The sequence below is a fragment of the Neoarius graeffei genome, chromosome 3 (assembly GCF_027579695.1).
Source record: "Neoarius graeffei isolate fNeoGra1 chromosome 3, fNeoGra1.pri, whole genome shotgun sequence".
NCBI classification, from domain to species: Eukaryota; Metazoa; Chordata; class Actinopteri; order Siluriformes; family Ariidae; genus Neoarius; species Neoarius graeffei.
In genome coordinates, this window is record NC_083571.1 from 31,192,816 (window position 1) to 31,213,509 (window position 20,694).

A 20,694-nucleotide genomic window follows, 5' to 3' on the forward strand; every position below is an offset into this window, starting at 1 on the left:
ACATTTTTCAGATATTCAAAAACTTTATCGACAAGACTAAGATTCCAGTGTGCAAGTTGGTGTCTATCACCACGGACGGGGCGCCTGCCATGACAGGCAGGCGTACTGGATTTGTTGCCAAATGCCGAGAGGATGAAGCATTTCCTGACTTTCTAAGTTACCATTGTATCATACACCAACAAGCGTTGTGTGCGAAAATGTTGAACGTGAAAGAGATCATGGACGTAGCAACAAAAGTGGCCTGTTCTATCCGTGCAAAATCTCTCCAAAGACGACTCTTCCGCTTGCAGCTTGAGGAGGCTGACAGCGACCACACAGGACTACTGCTTCACACAGACGTAAGGTGGTTGAGTAGGGGGAAATTCCTGCAACGATTTCGCGATCTCCTTCCCGAGATAAAGCAGTTCCTTCAGGAGAAAAAACATGCAGAATACGAGCAACTTAATGATGATCGTTGGTTGCTTGATTTGGCGTTTTTAACGGATCTGTCAAACATGCTCAATGAGCTAAACGTGGAATTACAGGGCAAAGAGAAACTCGTGATCAATATGATAAGCACAGTGAACGCCTTCAAAGGAAAACTTAAACTGCTTTCTTCAAAGATCCAACGCAATGATCTGGGAAACTTTAGCAACCTTGCATCTGAGCTGAATAATCAAGGAAAGGACTCAACGGAGTTTGACAGTGCATGTTATGCAGAACAGATTGACACTGTCCTGTCAGACTTTGACAGGAGATTTCAAGACTTCGCTCTACTCGAGCCAGTTGCCATGTTCATGCGCTTCCCTTTTCGGGAGGATGCTGAGGTCGATGTCCTCGCTTCCAAAATCTCAACAGTGTTTCAGCTCAGTTCTGCTGAAGTTGAGGATGAGATCTTGACACTGCAAGCAGACATTAACCTGAAGTCCAGGGCCAATGAACAGTTCTGGAGTTTGCTCACAGAAGAAAAGTATCCCAACATGAGAAAATGTGCAACATCTCTGACTGCAATGTTTGGGTCTACTTACTTGTGCGAGTCAGCCTTTTCACATATGAAAATTATAAAATCCAAATACCGCTCCACCCTGACCGACGATCATTTGGAGGCGTGTCTGAGACTGGCTATCAGTAGCTATATCCCGGACTATGCATCCCTTGTTGACTCCATCCAATGCAAGTCATCATCTGAATAAGGTAGCCTACTGACCACTGATGTGAACATGCCCCTGTGTATGCACAAAAAAAAGACTACATGCATAAAGTTAATTGTCTGAAAGTTTCAATGTTTCAACAGTGAATTGTAGTGTGAGAGGGTGTGTCATGTAGGCCAATTGCCACTCTATGTATGTTAAAAAAAAAGTCCTAGTTTTAAAAAAGTTCATTTTCAATGTGTGGACTTTGATCATAAATGTAGGCCTGAATTTTATGGGCAATGTAATGTGAACCTGCCACATGCAAAAAAAAAAATGGCTACATGCAATGTACACATAAAGTTAATTCATTGTCTGAAAGTTTCAGTTTGAAGAGTGAGTTCTAGTATGAGAGTGTGTACTGTGGGCCAAATGCCTCTATCTATGTATGTATGTTAAAAGAAAATCGTAGTGTTAAAAAAAGTTACATTTCAATGTGTGGATTTTTTTTATCGTAAATGTAGGCTACTAAATTGTATGAGCAATGTAATGTCACTGTGTATGAAATCACATGCTGATTAGTAGCCTCTATTGTGGATGTTACTGTTGTTATTTCCAGGGTTGGTATGGAAATAAAACTCAATCATAAATGAATTCAACTTGTGATTTAAATGTGAAACCTTAGTGAAATAGCCCGTATGACACTGTGTTCATTTTGGTATTGTAAATTTAAAAAAGACACGTAATGTGCGTAGTTAGTAGATCATTCTGAGTCAGTCACTTAAAAGGTAGATCACCATTCAGAAAAGTGTGGGCACCCCTGATCTAGAGGATGTATGTATGTGATGATAAAAGATCACCCTATAGGTAACATATATGGCAGTATCATTCTTGATATAGGGCCGTATATGTCATACAGGGTGCGATTTGTCAAAAAACCAGAAGGGGGGGTGTTTTTTTTTTTTAATCATGAAACGTCACAAAACTAAGGTAACAGTAGGCTAACAGCTCAATAACATCCGACGATATCAAATGAATAACACTGTGGCAGCGGGGGCGTGGTCAAGCATCGGTCTGTGACAGGAGGGTGGAGTCAGGGAAGGTAAGTGGCAGAATCACTACACCTGTCGTTAATTAATGTGTTTGTGTGTCTTCCCAGCGACCGCGCCCTATTTAAGGAGAGAGAGCAAGAGCAGCGGGAGCTCTCTCCACAACTAGACGACTGATGTGTGTGCGTGTGCAGATAGAAGCTGAAAAGCTGAATAAAAGCGAGTTGTGTGAAATCAGTTCTGTCCTGCCGTCCTTCTGTCACAGACCGATGCTTGACCACGCCCCCGCTGCCACAAACACTAAATGAAAACGAACCAGAGATAGTAAATTCATCTTCCTATCTCTCTGACTAAATACACTAATGGCCCGGTCACACCGCCCGAACTTTGCTGGAGCGTTCCTGGAGCGGTGAAAAAAATTCATCACCGCTCGTAACCGTTCACCACCGTTTAACAAAAGTTGGCCCCGTTAAAGCAACGCTGTATACACTTGGCCACCGCTGATGTTTCTCGAGGGGCCCTCCTACCGCTCCGAAAGTTTTGAGCTGCACAAAATATTGCGAGCGGTGAGGAGGGGGCAATTTTCCGCCCCGGCAAAGTTCACCCCCGCTCCACCAACGCCCAGTCAAAGTTTGGCACCGCTAGACGCAAGTTCGTGGACGCTCGGGTCCGCTAGGCCAACGCAGAAATCTTGAATGCTGGACCACCGCTGCTTCGCCAGCTTTGCCCGGGCGGCGATTAAACGTTGCACAAACTTCGGTGGAGCGGTTGTAAGCGTTTTACGAGCGGACACGGGGTTGCTGGAACGGTGTCGGGCGTTGAAGCAGCTATCCATGGCGGCGATGAACTTTGGTTTGGCGTTGGTATAGAGGTGTCCGAGCGGGACCAGAATTTGGCTATAAATACGGGGAGAAATGGACCAGGAGCTCATTTGGAATCGAGGTGCCGTTGAGTTCAGACCTCGTCTATATCGAATTTGCTCAAAGTTACAGTAAAACTGTATCACCATGGATGCTGAAAGACTTGCTATGATTGGTGCTAAACCAACTTTATACCCCCGCCGAGCCAAAGCCCGCATGCGCAGAACGCCGCTATACCAACGCTCGCGTCACCGCTAAAGCAACGCCGGCTTCAGCGGTGCACCGCTAAGCCAACGCCCGTGTTTTCGATTTTTTTCCCATTTTGTGCGCGGTGACGAGCGTTGTCGAAATTCGGCCCCCCCTCCCTACCGTTCAAGGAACGCTCCAGCAAAGTTTGGGCGGTGTGACCGGGCCATAACACACAACAAAGTTCGCATTGCTTGTCGCGTTGTTGTGATGTTTCTCTCCCTCCGGATTAAATGGACAGTGACTTGAAAATCACTAAAATACATGAATACTAAATGAACAGTTTGCTCTGATGGCGCAGTTCATGTGGCCTTTTCTGCTTTCCCATCAGTGCGCTATCCGCCACGTTTCGCCCTTCTTTAATCCACATTTCTGCGAATTTCTCAGCAGGGAAGGAACGCATGTCTGGCCCACTGACAGCGAGGAAAAGAAGGCTGTCAGTGTGGATACATTCATTCTGTTGCGCTCATCAGTAAGGATGTGATTCATGGCGCTAAATCCACGTTCACACTCTGGATATTGTTATTATCTACAATGTATCTATTTGCTGGGGACGTTCGTGAACATCAAAGCTGCCACTTGGGGTCATTTTGAAAGTGAGTGCAATGTAGACCATTAGGGCTGTAACGATATGCGTATCGAAATCGAAATCGCGATACGCAGAGCCACGATCCGTATCGCGATGCAAGAAGGCAGAATCGTGGTACACCCTTTCAAACTTCTCCTCAGCCCAAAAACAGAGGCGCTTCCAAACTTCAATTTATGAATACTTTACTTTTTATTTAAATTACATTTTAAACTTACTTAAATTACTTTTATTTTTTTATATCTATTAGTAAGTCGTTTTTTCGCCGACCTGCGACAATCTTCTGCGAGTCACGCAACGTCCACACACAGATTACTATTGCAACAACACATCATCAGTAGGGTAAAACTAACCTGTCTCACGACGGTCTAAACCTGGCAGAGCATTCATTTCTTTTAAGCGGTCGCCAATCTGGTTGCGACGTGGGGAGCGAATCTGTAAACAAGCAGCTCATTGGCTGGCTAGGTGTGCCACAAGCCAATCACAATCACTTGACCGGAAAGGCATGCAGTGTTGCCAGATTGGGCAGGTTTAGGTGCTTTTTGGCTGGTTTTGAACATATTTTGAGGTGGAAAACGTTAGCAATATCTGGCAACACTGAAGGCATGTCTGCTTGGGCGGAAGCCTTCTGCGGCAGTTACATTTTGACACGCGAGCAATGTTTCACCATAAAAATTCCGTAATTTCCATCTGTTTTCCGCGATCACAGAAAATCATTGGCCCTATGAGAGTGAGACAGTGAGAGAGCCACCCCCCAAAAAAAAAAATCTTAACAGATTTACACGATTTGGAAAAATGACTTTTTCAGAACCGAAAAAACCAGAGCTTCCGGCTCAACAGTATTATTTTGAGAAATAAAACAGTCTTTGGATATACATTTGTTCATTTTTGCATACAGATTACTCATTCTCTGCAGTGGTCTGAATTATTTGTTATTAAATAGTTAATGTAAGTAAGTAAATGTTAATAAGTCAAATTTACTACTTTAAAAAAACATTAAAAAAAAAAATCGTGGGCTATCGAATCGTGGGTCAAAAATCGCGATACGAATCGAATCGTGAGTTGGGTGTATCGTTACAGCCCTATAGACCATAGAAAACTGTGTCACAACATGCCTGTCATGTCAACTTTTTTTTTGGTTTGTTTGTTTTATTGACGGGGTTGTCCCCGAGGATTTTTTTTCAGCAGAGATAAAAACCAGAGGGGGGGATGATCCCCACCATCCCCCCCAGCAAATCGCACCCAGATGTCATATATCACATTTCCGTATGGGAATGGCATTTCTATACTTAAAAAGATAAAAACAAAAAACATTACACATCAAATTTTGACCTGTTTCCGTACATGGTGTTAAAATTTGAGGTTAATTGAACAAGAATTGGCCAGGTTATTAGATCGTGAATCGATCTGAAATTTTTTGGGACACCCTGTATAATGCATGTTTGTGATTTTAGTCTGTGTAAACAGGCTGAATAATTTGGCCAGCCATGCCACTGAGGCCAGTGTTTCCTTTTGACAGAATGTCCATTCTGTGTGTGTGTGTGTGTGTGTGTGTGTGTGTGTGTGTGTGTGTGTGTGTGTTTGTAGATGATGGGCACATTCTTCAGTGGTCTAGCTCAATCTGGAGCCTGGTGTTGTTTTGACGAGTTCAACCGTATCAACATCGAGGTGCTGTCCGTCATCGCCCAACAGCTGATCACTATCAAAAACGCAAAGGCCAACAAGGTAACACACACACACACACTTCGATGCAACGTGTTATGATGTTGAGTTGCTTGCTGATAGTGAGTGTAACACTACGTTCAGACTGCAACCTGAAACGACCCATATCCGATTTGTTGTGAAATCCGATTTTTTTGTTAGGCCGTTCACATTACCAATTATATGAGACTTGTATGCGATCTCCAATATGAACGGAAAACGACCCAAAAGTGTCCCGCATGCGCAAATTGACACGTAATAAGCACATCTACGTAATACGTAAACAAAAAAAAAGCGCACTCTTCAAGTTTGCAAGTAAAGCATGGAGATGAGGCGAGACCTGGCGATGTGGTTTTTGTGGCGGCGGCGGAACTCACACAATAATCTGATTAATGTGGGCAGCAGACTAATGAGACCGAAGGTGTCAAATTACTGGAAATTTCCAGAACAATCTTATAATCTTGTAATACAGGATGGTTTAAGTTATAAATCAGTTATAGAAACTGTTTTATTTAATCAGGCTAACAGATCAACATCCAAGTCCCTACCAAATCCACCATTAGCTTGATCAATTCTCTAACGCCGCTTTTCCACTACCAACGCGGCTGAGTCGGGCTGAGCCGTGCCGTGCTGAGTCGGGCTGAGCGGGGCTGTTGGAGTTGCATTTCGACTACAACCGCGCTGAACCGTGCTGGCTGGAAGTGGGTGGACACATTGGGTGGAGTTAGCGAAAGTGGGTGGACGTCACGTGATGTCGTTAGGCGGCGCAAACAGTGACATCAATGATCTTTTAAGCGGTAGTCTCACGACCCGGATAGTAAACAATAAACATGGAGTCGTTAGTGTTGCTGGTCTTGGTGCTGTGGCTTGTTGTCACCGACAACGCCAACAGATACTGGCAAGAGCGTATAGATGAGGCGAGGCGCATAAGGCTTCATAATTCTCGTAATTTGTAATTCTCCTTCTTCCGGGTTTACGGTGTTTACAGATCCCAGCGTGCTCGCGGGGCGTGTGTGGGCATGTGAGGACACTCCTCCTCACCAATCAGTGCACAGGGGAGTGTCTGCTCACGCCCCTAGCCCCGCTCGGCTCGGTTTGGCTCGCTTCAGCCCCACTCCAAAACCGTGCGAGTTTTGGGTGCTAAGCAGGGCTGAAGCGAGCTGAGTCGTGCTGCTCTGAGGTAGTCGAAACGCGAGCCGTGTCGGGCTGAAGTGAGCTGAAAAAGGGTAGTGGAAAAGGGCCATAAAAGTCTATTTAAATTCTGAAAACTGTACAAATGTTGTTGTTTTCCACCAAAGAGGCGGGATTAGCCAACGCAGAATAGTGACGTTTGTCTCTTGTCGATGACGTGTAGGTCGCATGAATGCGACCTGTCCGGTCAGACTGCAGTCGCATGTGAAAATAACGGATATGCATCGGAATTAGGACCACATATCCAAGCGGCCTGGGTCGCATGTGAAAAAATCGGATGTGTGTCGTTCAGATTGTCAATAACAAATTGGATACAGGTCGCATATGGGCAAGAAAAATCGGATATGGGTCGTTTCAGGGTGCAGTCTGAACGTAGTCTAAATAAATGGGATGAATGGTGTGTGTGTGTGTGTGTGTGTGTGTGTGTAGCTGTCTTGGTTCATGTTTGAAGGGAGGGAGATTAAGCTGGTGATGACATGCGCCGCCTTCATCACGATGAACCCAGGCTACGCAGGCAGGACTGAGCTCCCAGACAATCTGAAGGCCCTCTTCAGACCCATCGCTATGATGGTGCCCAACTACGCCCTCATCGCTGAGGTGCATTTGTCATTTCATTCATTACTTTCCTATAACAGCATGGCCTGAGTTTTTTTTTTTTTTTTTTTTTTAAATTCTTTCGATATTCTGCTGTAGTACAGAACCATCTTCACATTTACCCATTTGTTGGTGAAGTAGAATAAACCAGGCTCTTTCTTTTTAAAGTAGTTTTAGAATTTGAAAATCGCCTTTGCATGTAACGATGAATACTAATATTTGTAGTATATTACAAAAAAAATCACTAAAAAATGTTTATCCGTAATGATTTTATAGAGGATTTTCTGCGATAGCCCACGAGCAAAACATCGCGCCGCGATCACGTGACCGATGACGTAGTAAATTGACAAGCTAGACAGCTCACTTCCTGTACATACTGTGACTGTGAGTGACAATTCGCGGATCTACGGATTATTTCCACTGTATACGATGGTAAAAAAGTGTGTTGCGTACGGCTGTTCTAAAACCAACAAAGACGGAGCATCTCTGCATCAGTTCCCTGATCCTGATCAGAATAATGGATACGATCTCGCTGAGTGGAACCGGCAAGTAAAGCGGACGAGGGCAGACTGGTGCTAGTTGAAGGCTAGTGCACATACCGTATTTTCTGGACTATAAGCCGCTACTTTTTTCCTAGGTTTTGAACCATGCGGCTTATACAAAGGTGCGGCTATTCTGTGGATTTTTCTTCCACCGCTAGGGGCGCTCTAACCGGAAGTAGAATCAAAAATAAGATAGACGAAAAATCAATGCAAAGAAGAATTAGCAGATCTTTAGCAGATAGAACACGCACGACAAATTACTAACTGGTAATTATTTTCAAATCCAGCGAAGATGATTAAAGTGACTTGTGGTTTCAAACACAGGAGAAATGAAGGTAAATAAATACCGGTTATTTTCTCTTGGTTCTGTTCCGTTTTAATCAGCAAAGTTGCTGCCGTGTTAAAAGGCACTGTTCGGAAAGAATCTGTTCAGGTACATACATGTACATTTACAGTACAAAATCGTTCTGTACATGCAGTAAATATCTAATTTTTCAACATAGATATCTGCGGCTTATAGCCCGGTGCGGCTTGTATATCTTTTTTTTAATTTTTTAAAAAAAAATAGAGCGGATGCGGCTTATATACAGGTGCGCTCTATAGTCCAGAAAATACGGTATTTATGCTGGTGAGTGTAAAGGGAAAAGTGGTTTTTATAGTCCATGGGAGAATCTTGAGGCGCACTTTGAACGAGCTTCCCGAACCTTTAGGACAATTAAAGGGTTCTTTAACTAAACAAGAACTAGACGATCCCTGGACGAGTTCCTGCTTTGCACTTCTACGATACAGCCGTGACTGTCCCCATTCAGGCCCGCATTTTTCTTCTCCCCAAGCTCCGAACGCACACAAAGCAGACTTTGACAGCTGCAGTCATTTTCCGTGTTGTTGGAAAGGCCGCTTGAACGCCATCGGTTCGCCCCAAATATACTGCCGATCACGACGCACGTTTCAGCCCAGACCTCTGATTTAGTAGAAAAAATGTTGTGCATCGACTCACCTCGACTGGAACACGATTCACTTTCGTCTTCAGACGCAATTTCGTCTGAATAATCGCCGTCTGATTCACTCATTTCGCTTGTGTTTATACTGGATGCTGCCATCCTGGTCAATTTACTACGTCATCGGTCACGTGACTCCCGACTGGGATTTCCAGGAAATGCTTCCCAGAAGCTCGGTTTTGTCGCTCAAATACACCCCTTTGATGGGGAAATTTTTTATTTTTAATTTGCATGCATTTAATATATACCCTTATACTACATTTTCATCAATAGTGGGTTCTAAAATTCTAGAACTACTTTAAGTGACAGTATATTCTCTCTCTCTGTCTCTCGCTGTTCGCTGTAGGTGATCTTGTACTCTGAGGGCTTCGAGTCCAGTAGAACTCTGGCAAGGAAGATGACTCAGATGTATAAACTGTGTAGCGAGCAGCTTTCCCAGCAGGACCACTACGACTTTGGCATGAGAGCTGTCAAATCCGTTCTCGTCATGGCCGGGTACGTCCATCTACGGCAGGCTGAACATTTATATTCATTCGTTTTATCCCGAGTGACTTACAAGCCAGCAGTTCAATCCAAACTTTGAGCTGTAAAAAGACAGTGGTAAAAGATGAAAGGTCTTTTCATCTCATGTCATACCGTCTTATACGGCATGACCGAGAACAGATAGATTTGGAAGAACAGCCAGTACTTATTTCTGTTCAAGTCCCAGAGCAGTCGTGTTAAGCCAGTATCTCACTGGGCTGCGGCGGCTTGCGACAAATTGCGAACGTCATTCGCGAGAGAGCTTCAAAAGTGTCTTGAAACATTCGCGAGGCTTCTCAGTTTCCTCGCAAAGTGTCGCTCCTTCGTCGCTGAAATTTTGAACATGTTCAAAAAACTCGTGCGACAAAATTTCCCTCAAAATAGCCGCAAATGCGTCGCTGGTGTCGCAAAGCCGTCATAAACCCTTCTCAAGTCAGTTTCCGTGAGACAGGAAGTGCGAGTGTATCTCACTGGGCTGCGACAGACTGCGACTAGTTGGAGACATAATTGCGATAAAATATGCGAATATCAATTCAGTGTGATTCCAAGTGAAAATTGTCGCTAATTCGCATATTTTATCGCAATTGTTGTGTCTCCAGCTAGTCGCAGGCTGTCGCAACCCAGTGAGACACGGGCTTTACTGCTAATGAACCGGCAGCCTCATAAAGTCCATTTAAAAATCAAAACGTTAATTAAAACCATCTATAAATGTAACCAAACTCTTGTTGGGTTAAACTGAGCAGCATAGCGTATCAGTGCAAAAGTTATTGGAAGCCAGGATCGAACAAAAGCATGAAGCCTTGATAATCCTAATGAGAGTACGTCAAAATGATGAGAGCCAAAACAAGAGTCTGATTTAGGTCCAGAGAAAATGACAGATTAGAAATTTGATTCAGAGACAGATTCAGGATTCACAGATCCAACAAGGATTGAGTCGAGATGAGGGACAGGATTGTCCGATGCAGCTTTGACACTTTCGGTATTCTGAAGCATCTCTTCAGGTTTGTCTCTGTCTCAGCTTCTTAAGAAAACAATGAATTTGACACATTGTCCTCATCATATACAGTGGTGCTTGAAAGTTTGTGTACTCTTTAGAATTTTCTATATTTCTGCATAAATATGACCGAAAACATAATAAAAGTAGATAAAAAGAACCCAATTAAACAAATGAGACAAAAATATTATACTTGGTCATTTATTTAAAGAACAGGGATCTATCAAAGTCTGATCTTCACAACACGTTTGTGGAAGTGTATCATAGCACGAACAAAGGAGATTTCTGAGGACCTCAGAAAAAGCGTTGTTGATGCTCATCAGGCTGGAAAAGGTTACAAAACCATCTCTAAAGAGTTTGGACTCCACCAATCCACAGTCAGACAGACTGTGTACAAATGGAGGAAATTCAAGACCATTGTTACCCTCCCCAGGAGTGGTCGGCCAACAAAGATCACTCCAAGAGCAAGGCGTGTAATAGTCAGCGAGGTCACAAAGGACCCCAGGGTAACTTCTAAGCAACTGAAGGCCTCTCTCAAACTGGCTAATGTTAATGTTCATGAGTCCACCATCAGGAGAACACTGAACAACAATGGTGTGCATGGCAGGGTTGCAAGGAGAAAGCCACTGCTCTCCAAAAAGAACATTGCTGCTCGTCTGCAGTTTGCTAAAGATCACGTGGACAAGTCAGAAGGCTATCAGGAAAATGTTTTGTGGACGGATGAGACCAAAATAGAATTTGGGTTGAAATAAGAAGCGTTATGTTTGGAGAAAGGAAAACACTGCATTCCAGCATAAGAACCTTATCCCATCTGTGAAACATGGTGGTGGTAGTATCATGGTTTGGGCCTGTTTTGCTGCATCTGGGCCAGGACGGCTTGCCATCATTGATGGAACAATGAATTCTGAATTATACCAGGGAATTCTAAAGGAAAATGTCAGGACATCTGTTCATGAACTGAATCTCAAGAGAAGGTGGGTCATGCAGCAAGACAATGACCCTAAGCACACAAGTCGTTCTACCAAAGAATGGTTAAAGAAGAATAAAGTTAATGTTTTGGAATGGCCAAGTCAAAGTCCTGACCTTAATCCAATGGAAATGTTGTGGGAGGACCTGAAGCGAGCAGTTCATGTGAGGAAACCCACCAACATCCCAGAGTTGAAGCTGTTCTGTACGGAGGAATGGGCTAAAATTCCTCCAAGCTGGTGTGCAGGACTGATCAACAGTTACCGCAAACATTTAGTTCAGGGCTCGAAATTCGCGGTGGTCCGGTCGCCCGAGGCGACTTAATTTGTCATTTGGTGGGTAATTCCTGTCACTAGGTAGCCCGGCTGGCTAGTTGAAAATAAAAAATATATATGAAGCGAAGATTCAGACTAGGGCTGTGCGATGTATTGAATATACTCGATATATCTCCAAAAATTCTGTGTGAGATACATATAATTATTATATCGTAACTATCGAGTATTTTATGGTCATCTGCCGACTTGCGTTTGTTTCGTGTTTGTTGCGTTTGTTTAAAACCTTTTCCGGTGGCTTTCTCCCTGTCCCTCAGGCAGTAACGTGAGAGGCTGCCAAAGGGTAAAAAAAACAAAAACGTCACGCACTCGCCAACCAATCCCGGGCAACATCTAGGTGCTGAAAGGAACTTGCGGGAAGATTTCCTACTTTCAGTTTCCAGCGCTGATTCAGTTCGTGCAATTGCTGGTGTTGCATAGGCTACCATGTAAGCTCTGTCAATTTCAGCGACAAATTAAAAATGGAAGCGGACGAATTGGTTCCTAAAAAAAACTAGTAAGGGGCCAGTCATCTGGCTTTTTTTTTTTTTTTGGATATCGCAAGGAGGACGTGGAGCAGCAAATGACAATTTGTAAAGTGTGCAAAAAAAAAAAAACGGTATCAAAATACTCGGGTCTTGAAATAAATGCACATGAATAATAATAATAATAATAATAATAATAAGTTCAACTTATATAGCGCCTTTCAAGAAACCCAAGGACGCTTTACAATTATAGACAAAGAAAAAAATAATAACAATAAAACATAATAAATTAATGAATAAATAATATAAAATAAAAGTAAAAATTCCACCAAGTAGGGGTCAAGATGTAATTCCAGTGGTGTAGCAGCCACAGTCCCACCAAAAGGCGCATGAAAACGAGTCCCACATCTCCAGCACAGCCGCCGTGACGCCGTCAGCCACATCGCTCGAACACCAGGCCGTGGATCCACACAGCGAGCAGAGAAGCTCCGCCACACAGAGCGCTGGTGTGTCCCAAACCGCCTGCACAGCCGCCGCGACGCCACCGAGCAACATCGCTCGGAACATCACGCCAAGCATTAAAGCGCAGAGCGCTGGACAACCATGAATGTTAAATGAGCAGCGAGCTCACTGCAGTCCACAGCTGGGATTGCAGGCATCACCCACAGCGAACCAAGGCCTGGAGGGAACCAACGCCCAAAACTGGGTCCGGAGCTACACCACCACCGGCGGACAAAACACTCAAACAAACATCAAACTACACAAACACACAGAAAAAATAAATAAAATGAAAATTGAAAAAAAAAAAAGCTCTAGTGAGAAGCGGCAGCCAGAATGCGCACGACGTACTCTCAACCGGAAACGGAAACGAAAAAAAAATGTTCATTAGTCATGAACAATGGTAACTACTCTCTTTTGTGTTATTTTTGACAGAAGTAAAATTCATACATGAACAAATTTTGGCGAGTTGATTTTCTGTTTGGTTAGTTACTTTGGAAGGTAACTAGTCCAGCTGGCTGGTGGAAAAAATATATGAATTTCTAGGCCTGTAGTTACAGTTATTGCTGCACAAGGGGGTCACACCAGATACTGAAAGCAAAGGTTCACACACTTTTGCCACTCACAGATATGTAATATTGGATCATTTTCCTCAATAAATAAATGACCAAGTATAATATTTTTGTCTCATTTGTTTAAGTAGGTTCTCTTTATCTACTTTTAGGACTTGTGTGAAAATCTGATGATGTTTTAGGTCATATTTATGCAGAAGTATAGAAAATTCGAAAGGGTTCACAAACTTTCAAACACCACTGTATAACATCATTTACAGGTGCAATGGATGTGACAAACCGAAATGAGACACATTTTTTCATAATGATCCAATTTATGAACATGTGTAAAACAATAAATAAATGAATGAGCGAATGAACGTGTACTAACGTGTTAAATAAAGACCTGTTTCATCACTGTGTGTGTGTGTGTGTGTGTGGTTTCCAGGTCTCTGAAGCGAGAGAACCCACACCTGAGTGAAGAAGTGGTGTTGATTAGAGCACTACGCGACTCCAACCTGCCCAAGTTCCTCAAGGACGATGCAGAGCTTTTTGGGTAAAAAAAACAAACAAAAAAAATAACCAAACAAAAACCTTTGACCAACCATTACAAAGTGCAGCAACATGGAGTGCAGACATTTTTATTAAAGGTGGGGTATGAGATTTTGGAATAACGGTTCCCGCAAGCCATATTTTGAAAAGAAACACGCCCGCCCTCGCCATGCTCCCCCCCCCCCCCCCCCCCCCCCCGCGTCTCCACCCCCTCCCCCTTATAAAGCCTGAGAAAGTCAGCCTTTATAATGGGTGTTTATTGCGTTACACACCAGTGGAGCTCGTTAAGTTAGAGTGTAGAGAGCTTGGAAAAATAGCTCAAACTTTCTCATTTAAACTGTGTTTTCAGCCCCAATTTTCACTCTACACACATAATTTTCTCAAAAGTAGTAGCCACACTTGTCCTGATTCACACAATGTGTCTACCTGAGCGATAGGATTTACAGTTTTTGAATGAGAAGCCTGAAAGTGAGGAGAGGGCAGGCGCGCAGCCCCATAGACTCCCATAATAAACATGGCAGAAAAGTCACTCATTTTTAACTCGCTCTAGTGACCTCAGTTTTTACACTACAGACAAAAAAATTACATCAGTGTGTTCAGGAGATCCTTGTAGTGCTCACTGTGAAAGAATTTTGTGAATATCTCCTTCCGTTTTCGTGTAAATCCCCGTTGTTTGGAGGGAGCGCACTGAGAAAATCCTGCGCTCTGTGTGACACTCTGCTCGCTCTCTCACACACACACACACACACACACACACACACACACACACACACACCACACACACACAGAAGGGACGGGCTGCTCGCGGGCTTCAGTCTGATTGACGTGTCAGTATCCAATCATTTTGAGGTGGTACCTCGATATGATTGGATGGCGTTTTTCCTTTATTTTACACTGTAGACTGGATTAAAATATTTCGTTTTTGGGTCAAACCTTCTACTGTACTGCTTGCAACATGGGTGTGAGGAGCTTTTCAAGCAATATGGTAAAAAAATACTCCTGAAAAAAATCTCATACCCCACCTTTAAATCACTGCAAAACTTTTTTATTTTTCAGTTTTTTAAAAAAACTGAAATTTGCAAATTCTTTTCCATTAAAAAGTTGTAATTACTGTTTTGTTTTGTTTTTTAAAGACATGCCTGTTACAGTGCTGTGAAAAGGTATCCCCCCCCGCTGCTGATTTCTTCCATGTTTGCTTATTTGTCACATTTAAATGTTTTAGTTCATCCAACTAAGTGTACTATAAGATAAAGACAATGTAAGTAAACACAAAATGCAGCTTTTAAATCATCACTCCATTTATTAAAAGTAAAGGGTTAATGAAAACCTGTATCACGGATGTGAAAAAGTAATTGCCCCCTTCAACCTAATAACTGGTTGGGCCACCCTTGGCGGCAACAACTGAAATTAAACGTTTGCGATAACCTTGCAGTGAGTCTTTTACATCGCCATGGAGGACTTTTTGGCCACTCTTCTTTGCAGAATTCTTTCAGTTCAGCCACACTGGAGGGTTTTCGAGCATGAACTGCCCGGTTAAGGTCTTGCCACAGCATCTCAATTGGGTTCAAGTCAGGACTGTGACTAGGCCGCTCCAAAACCTTAATTTTATTTCGTTTGAGCCATTCAGAGTTGGACTTGCTTGTGTGCTTCGGATCATTGTCCGGCTGCGTAACCCAGCTGCACTTGAGCTTGAGGTCACGAACTGATAGGCGGATATTGTCCTTCAGGATTTTCTGGTAGAGAGCAGAATTCATGGTTCCATCAATTATGGCAAGTCATCCAGGTCCTGAAGCAGAAAAGCAGCCCCAGACCATCACACTACCACCACCGTGTTTGACTGCTGGTATGATGTTCTTATTCTGGAATGCTTGTGTTTGCCTTACGCCAGATGTACTGCGACCCATGTCTTCCAGAAAGTTCTATTTTTGACTCATCAGTCCACAGAATATTATCCCAAAAGTCTTGGCGGTCATCAAGATGCTTTTTGTGTTTTTGGTCAGCAGTGGTTTGCGCCTTGGAACTCTCCCATGGATGCCATTTTTGCCCAGTAGTGTCTTCCTTACTGTAGAATCATGAACACTGACCTTAACTGAGGCAAGTGAGGCCTGCAGTTCTTGAGATGTTCATCAGGGTTCTTTTGTAGAAGCGCTCTTGGTTGAAATGTGGAAGGCCGGCCACTCCTGGGAAGGTTCGCCACTGTTCCAAATTTTTTCCATTTGTAGATAACGGCTCTCACTGTGGTTCGCTGGAGTCCCAGAACCTTGGCAATAGCTTTGTAACCCTTTCCAGACTATTTTGTTGCGCATCTGTTCTTGTAACTCTTTATTTCGCAGCATCTTTTTAAGCTCCATTAACCTACTTCACATTGCCAGCCTGGTTCTATTTATGTGAACAGGTCTGGCAGTAATCACGCCTGGGTGTGGCTCGTGAAATTGAACCCAGTTATCAATTAAATTTGGTTAATTGTTTGATTGGTTGACGGGGTAATTACTTTTTCACGTAGGGCCAGGTAGGGTTGGGTAACTTTTTTTTTTTTTTTCCATCAGTAAATGAACTCATCATTTGGAAACTGCATTTTGTGTTTACTTGGGCTTTCTTTGTCTAATATTAAAATTAGTTTGGTGACATGAAACATTTAAGTGTGACAAATATACAGAAATAGAACAAATCAGGAAGGGGCAAATACTTTTTCACAGCACTGTACATTAACACCTCATAAGGTTTCCGAATGTCTCAATTAAACGGTGAATAGACGAAATGAAGCTACTCAGTAAGGGCTTTAGCGCTCATTCATCATTTGCTACCATCACCACAAAGCTGACAAAAGTTTCAAATTGTAATATTGTGCTACTTTTGCACTGTTTCACATGAGCGCATTGAAAAAAATCAGCATATCTACTGTACGAACGGGATAAAAGGAATTCTACTTTCCTACAATATCATAATTTTGTCTTTCTCTGCGTGTCACTCAGGTTTACTAAAGTACAGGGTGTTTCAAAAAATCTGATCTCATTTCAAGATCTAATAACTTTGCCAATTCTCGCTCAATTGACCTCAAATTTTAACAGCATGTGTGGAAACAGGTCAAAAATTTATGTTTAATGTTTGTTGTTTTTATCTTTTTAGGTATAGAAATGCCATTCACTGGAAAAGAAAAGGTGTTTTGTGTGTTAGAGTACGCTCGAACACAGTCGAACAAGACTGTGCGGCGTGCGTTTATGAGAGAATTCTCGAGAAACGCACCAACTGCAGTGCAGATTTGGACACGGCACAAGAAATTCAAAGAGGAAGGCTGGGTTAGGGTTAGGTGCGCATATTGAACGTTTGCGAAATCGTTCATGGAATTCACATGCCTTTGAATTTCTCATTCAGATTTTGAGGAATAAATCTTATATCGCTCAACATTAAGCTTGTTCGGTTTCATTTGCCTCGACTGTGTAGTTTCTGGGATATTTACATCTCAAATAATGTCACATTTTTTGAAACACCCTGTATTTAGTTTTTTAATGCGTCTCTTAAAATACTGTATATTTTTTATTCTATAAACAGTGATGCACTCTTGAAAAATCTGGTAATTAGTATAATGGAAAAAAAAATGTTTGTACGGGGTGCTTGAAAGTTTGTGAGCCCTTTAGAATTTTCTATATTTCTGCATAAATATGACTGAAAACAACATCAGATTTTCACACAAGTCCTAAAAGTAGATAAAGAGAACCCAGTTAAACAAATGAGACACAAATATTATACTTGGTCATTTATTTCTTGAGGAAAATGATCCAATATGGGCGGCACGGTGGTGTAGTGGTTAGCGCTGTCGCCTCACAGCAAGAAGGTCCTGGGTTCGAGCCCCGTGGCCGGCGAGGGCCTTTCTGTGCGGAGTTTGCATGTTCTCCCCGTGTCCGCGTGGGTTTCCTCCGGGTGCTCCGGTTTCCCCCACAGTCCAAAGACATGCAGGTTAGGTTAACTGGTGACTCTAAATTGACCGTAGGTGTGAATGTGAGTGTGAATGGTTGTCTGTGTCTATGTGTCAGCCCTGTGATGACCTGGCGACTTGTCCAGGGTGTACCCCGCCTTTCGCCCGTAGTCAGCTGGGATAGGCTCCAGCTTGCCTGCGACCCTGTAGAACAGGATAAAGCGGCTACAGATAATGAGATGAGATGAGATGATCCAATATTACATATCTGTGAGTGGCAAAAGTATGTGAACCTCTAGGATTAGCAGTTAATTTGAAGGTGAAATTACAGTCAGGTGTTTTCAATCAATGGGATGACAATCAGGTGTGAGTGGGCACCCGGTTTTATTTAAAGAACAGGGATCTATCAAAGTCTGATCTTCACAACACATGTTTGTTTATTCTTCTTTAACCATTCTTTGGTAGAACGACTTGTGTGCTTAGGGTCGTTGTCTTGCTGCATGACCCACCTTCTCTTGAGATTCACTTCATGGACAGATGTCCTGACATTTTCCTTTAGAATTCGCTGGTATAATTCAGAATTCATTCTTCCATCAATGATGGCAAGCCGTCCTGGCCCAGATGCAGCAAAACAGGCCCAAACCATGATACTACCACCACCATGTTTCACAGATGGGATAAGGTTCTTATGCTGGAATGCAGTGTTTTCCTTTCTCCAAACATAACGCTTCTCATTTCAACCAAAAAGTTCTATTTTGGTCTCATCCATCCACAAAACATTTTTCCAATAGTCTTCTGGCTTGTCCACGCGATCTTTAGCAAACTGCAGACGAGCAGCAATGTTCTTTTTGGAGAGCAGTGGCTTTCTCCTTGCAACCCTGCCATGCGCACCATTGTTGTTCAGTGTTCTCCTGATGGTGGACTCATGAACATTAACATTAGCCAATGTGAGAGAGGCCTTCAGTTGCTTAGAAGTTATCCTGGGGTCCTTTGTGACCTCGCCGACTATTACACGCCTTGCTCTTGGAGTGATCTTTGTTGGTCGACCACTCCTGGGGAGGGTAACAATGGTCTTGAATTTCCTCCATTTGTACACAATCTGTCTGACTGTTGATTGGTGGAGTCCAAACTCTTTAGAGATGGTTTTGTAACCTTTTCCAGCCTGATGAGCATCAACAACGCTTTTTCTGAGGTCCTCAGAAATCTCCTTTGTTCGTGCCATGATACACTTCCACAAACACGTGTTGTGAAGATCAGACTTTGATAGATCCCTGTTCTTTAAATAAAACAGGGTGCCCACTCACAGCTGATTGTCATCCCATTGATTGAAAACACCGGACTCTAATTTCACCTTCAAATTAACTTCTAATCCTAGAGGGTCACATACTTTTGCCACTCACAGATATGTAATATTGGATCATTTTCCTCAATAAATAAATGACCAAGTATAATATTTTTGTCTCATTTGTTTAACTGGGTTCTCTTTATCTACTTTTAGGACTTGTGTGAAAATCTGATGTTGTTTTCAGTCATATTTATGCAGAAACATAGAAAATTCTAAAGGGCTCACAAACTTTCAAGCACTACTGCAGCTTCAAAAAATTAATTTGTCGGCAAAGATAAAGCCTGTCTTTGTAAGGAGTAAGTACCAAAGTGTAGAATTTAATCATCCTAATCCAGGAATCATAAAATGTAGCATCAGCAACAGGTCTGCGCTAGTAATCCAGCAAAATCAAGAAGTCAAAAATGGCAGATAAAAAGTAAAGAATCGTTCAAACCTGGACCTGAACATCCATATCATAAAATCTTGATCGAGTATCATGATGTAATATCAATCGGATCTTCCTTGTGCACATACAGTGGTATTTTGTCGGACCTCTTTCCTGGAGTGAGTATCCCTGAGCATGATTACGGAGTGCTACAGTTGAGTATCGAGGCGGCCCTACGTGCCCGCTCGCTGCAGCCCATCTCCAGCATGACTGGCAAGGTGATCCAGCTGTATGAGACGATGCTGGTGCGCCACGGCGTCATGCTGGTGGGCCCTACAGGAGGAGGTAAGACCACAGTGTACTGCACCCTCGCCGACGCACTGCTCGCCCTCCATGAAGCCGAGGGCTGCGAGGCGAATCCCTTCTACCAGCCCGTAACGACCTACGTGCTCAACCCGAAGTCAGTGAGCATGGGCGAGCTGTACGGCGAAGTTAACCCCCTCACACTGGAGTGGAGGGACGGTTTGATGGCGCTGTGCGTCCGCGCCGCCTCCAGCGACGCCAGCGACATACACAAATGGGTGGTGAGTGATGGACCTGTGGACGCCCTGTGGATCGAGAACATGAACACTGTATTGGATGACAACAAGATGTTGTGTCTGGCCAATAGCGAAAGGATCAAGCTCACACCTTCTATACACATGGTGTTCGAGGTAAGGTGGAAAAAGATGATGAAAGACATTTCGGATGTTTTTTCTATTCGTCTACACACTGTTATGTCTGTCTGTCTGTCTGTCTCTCTGGCAGGTTCAGGATTTAGCCGTAGCCTCTCCAGCCACAGTCAGTCGCTGTGGAATGGTGTTCATCGACCCAGGGGAGCTGAAATGGATGCCGTATGTGCAGACGTGGCTCACAGGCCTCTCGGACAAGGTCCAACCACTCAAACACTCCACCTCAAAACACACACACAGAGATGCACATTTTAGTATTTTCATGATGGTACAGGCTGTAACTTTTTAATAAATGCGGATGATTTGCTACATGTAGAGAATCTGAGGACTCTGCCGTTTAGATTTTGCTTTAAAAAAAGAACAAAAACAGCACAACCACAACCAAGCACGACTTGGCTGACCGACTACATTTGTGATAAGTGGAAAAGTGTGTACATTTCCAGGGCTAGTTTTAAACAAACGAATCCATTGTGTGGTTCAGGCCACTTTACAGTCTGACTTATGCTCCAGTTGGCCTAGTGGTTCGCGTGTCCAGGAGCTCGTGAGTTCTACTCACGGTCAGGTCATACCAAAGACCATCATAAAA

General features: G+C 43.2%; 1 protein-coding gene across 1 annotated transcript in view; it reads left to right on the forward strand.

The window, feature by feature from the left end:
* The window catches only part of dnah6 (dynein, axonemal, heavy chain 6), a 276,461-nt gene that overhangs the window by 88,327 nt on the left and 167,440 nt on the right, over window positions 1–20,694 (forward strand). The window contains 6 exon segments of the mRNA XM_060916664.1: window positions 5,438–5,575; window positions 7,172–7,339; window positions 9,223–9,371; window positions 13,652–13,759; window positions 19,529–20,090; window positions 20,185–20,307. Coding sequence (XP_060772647.1) covers window positions 5,438–5,575; window positions 7,172–7,339; window positions 9,223–9,371; window positions 13,652–13,759; window positions 19,529–20,090; window positions 20,185–20,307 — 1,248 coding nt within the window.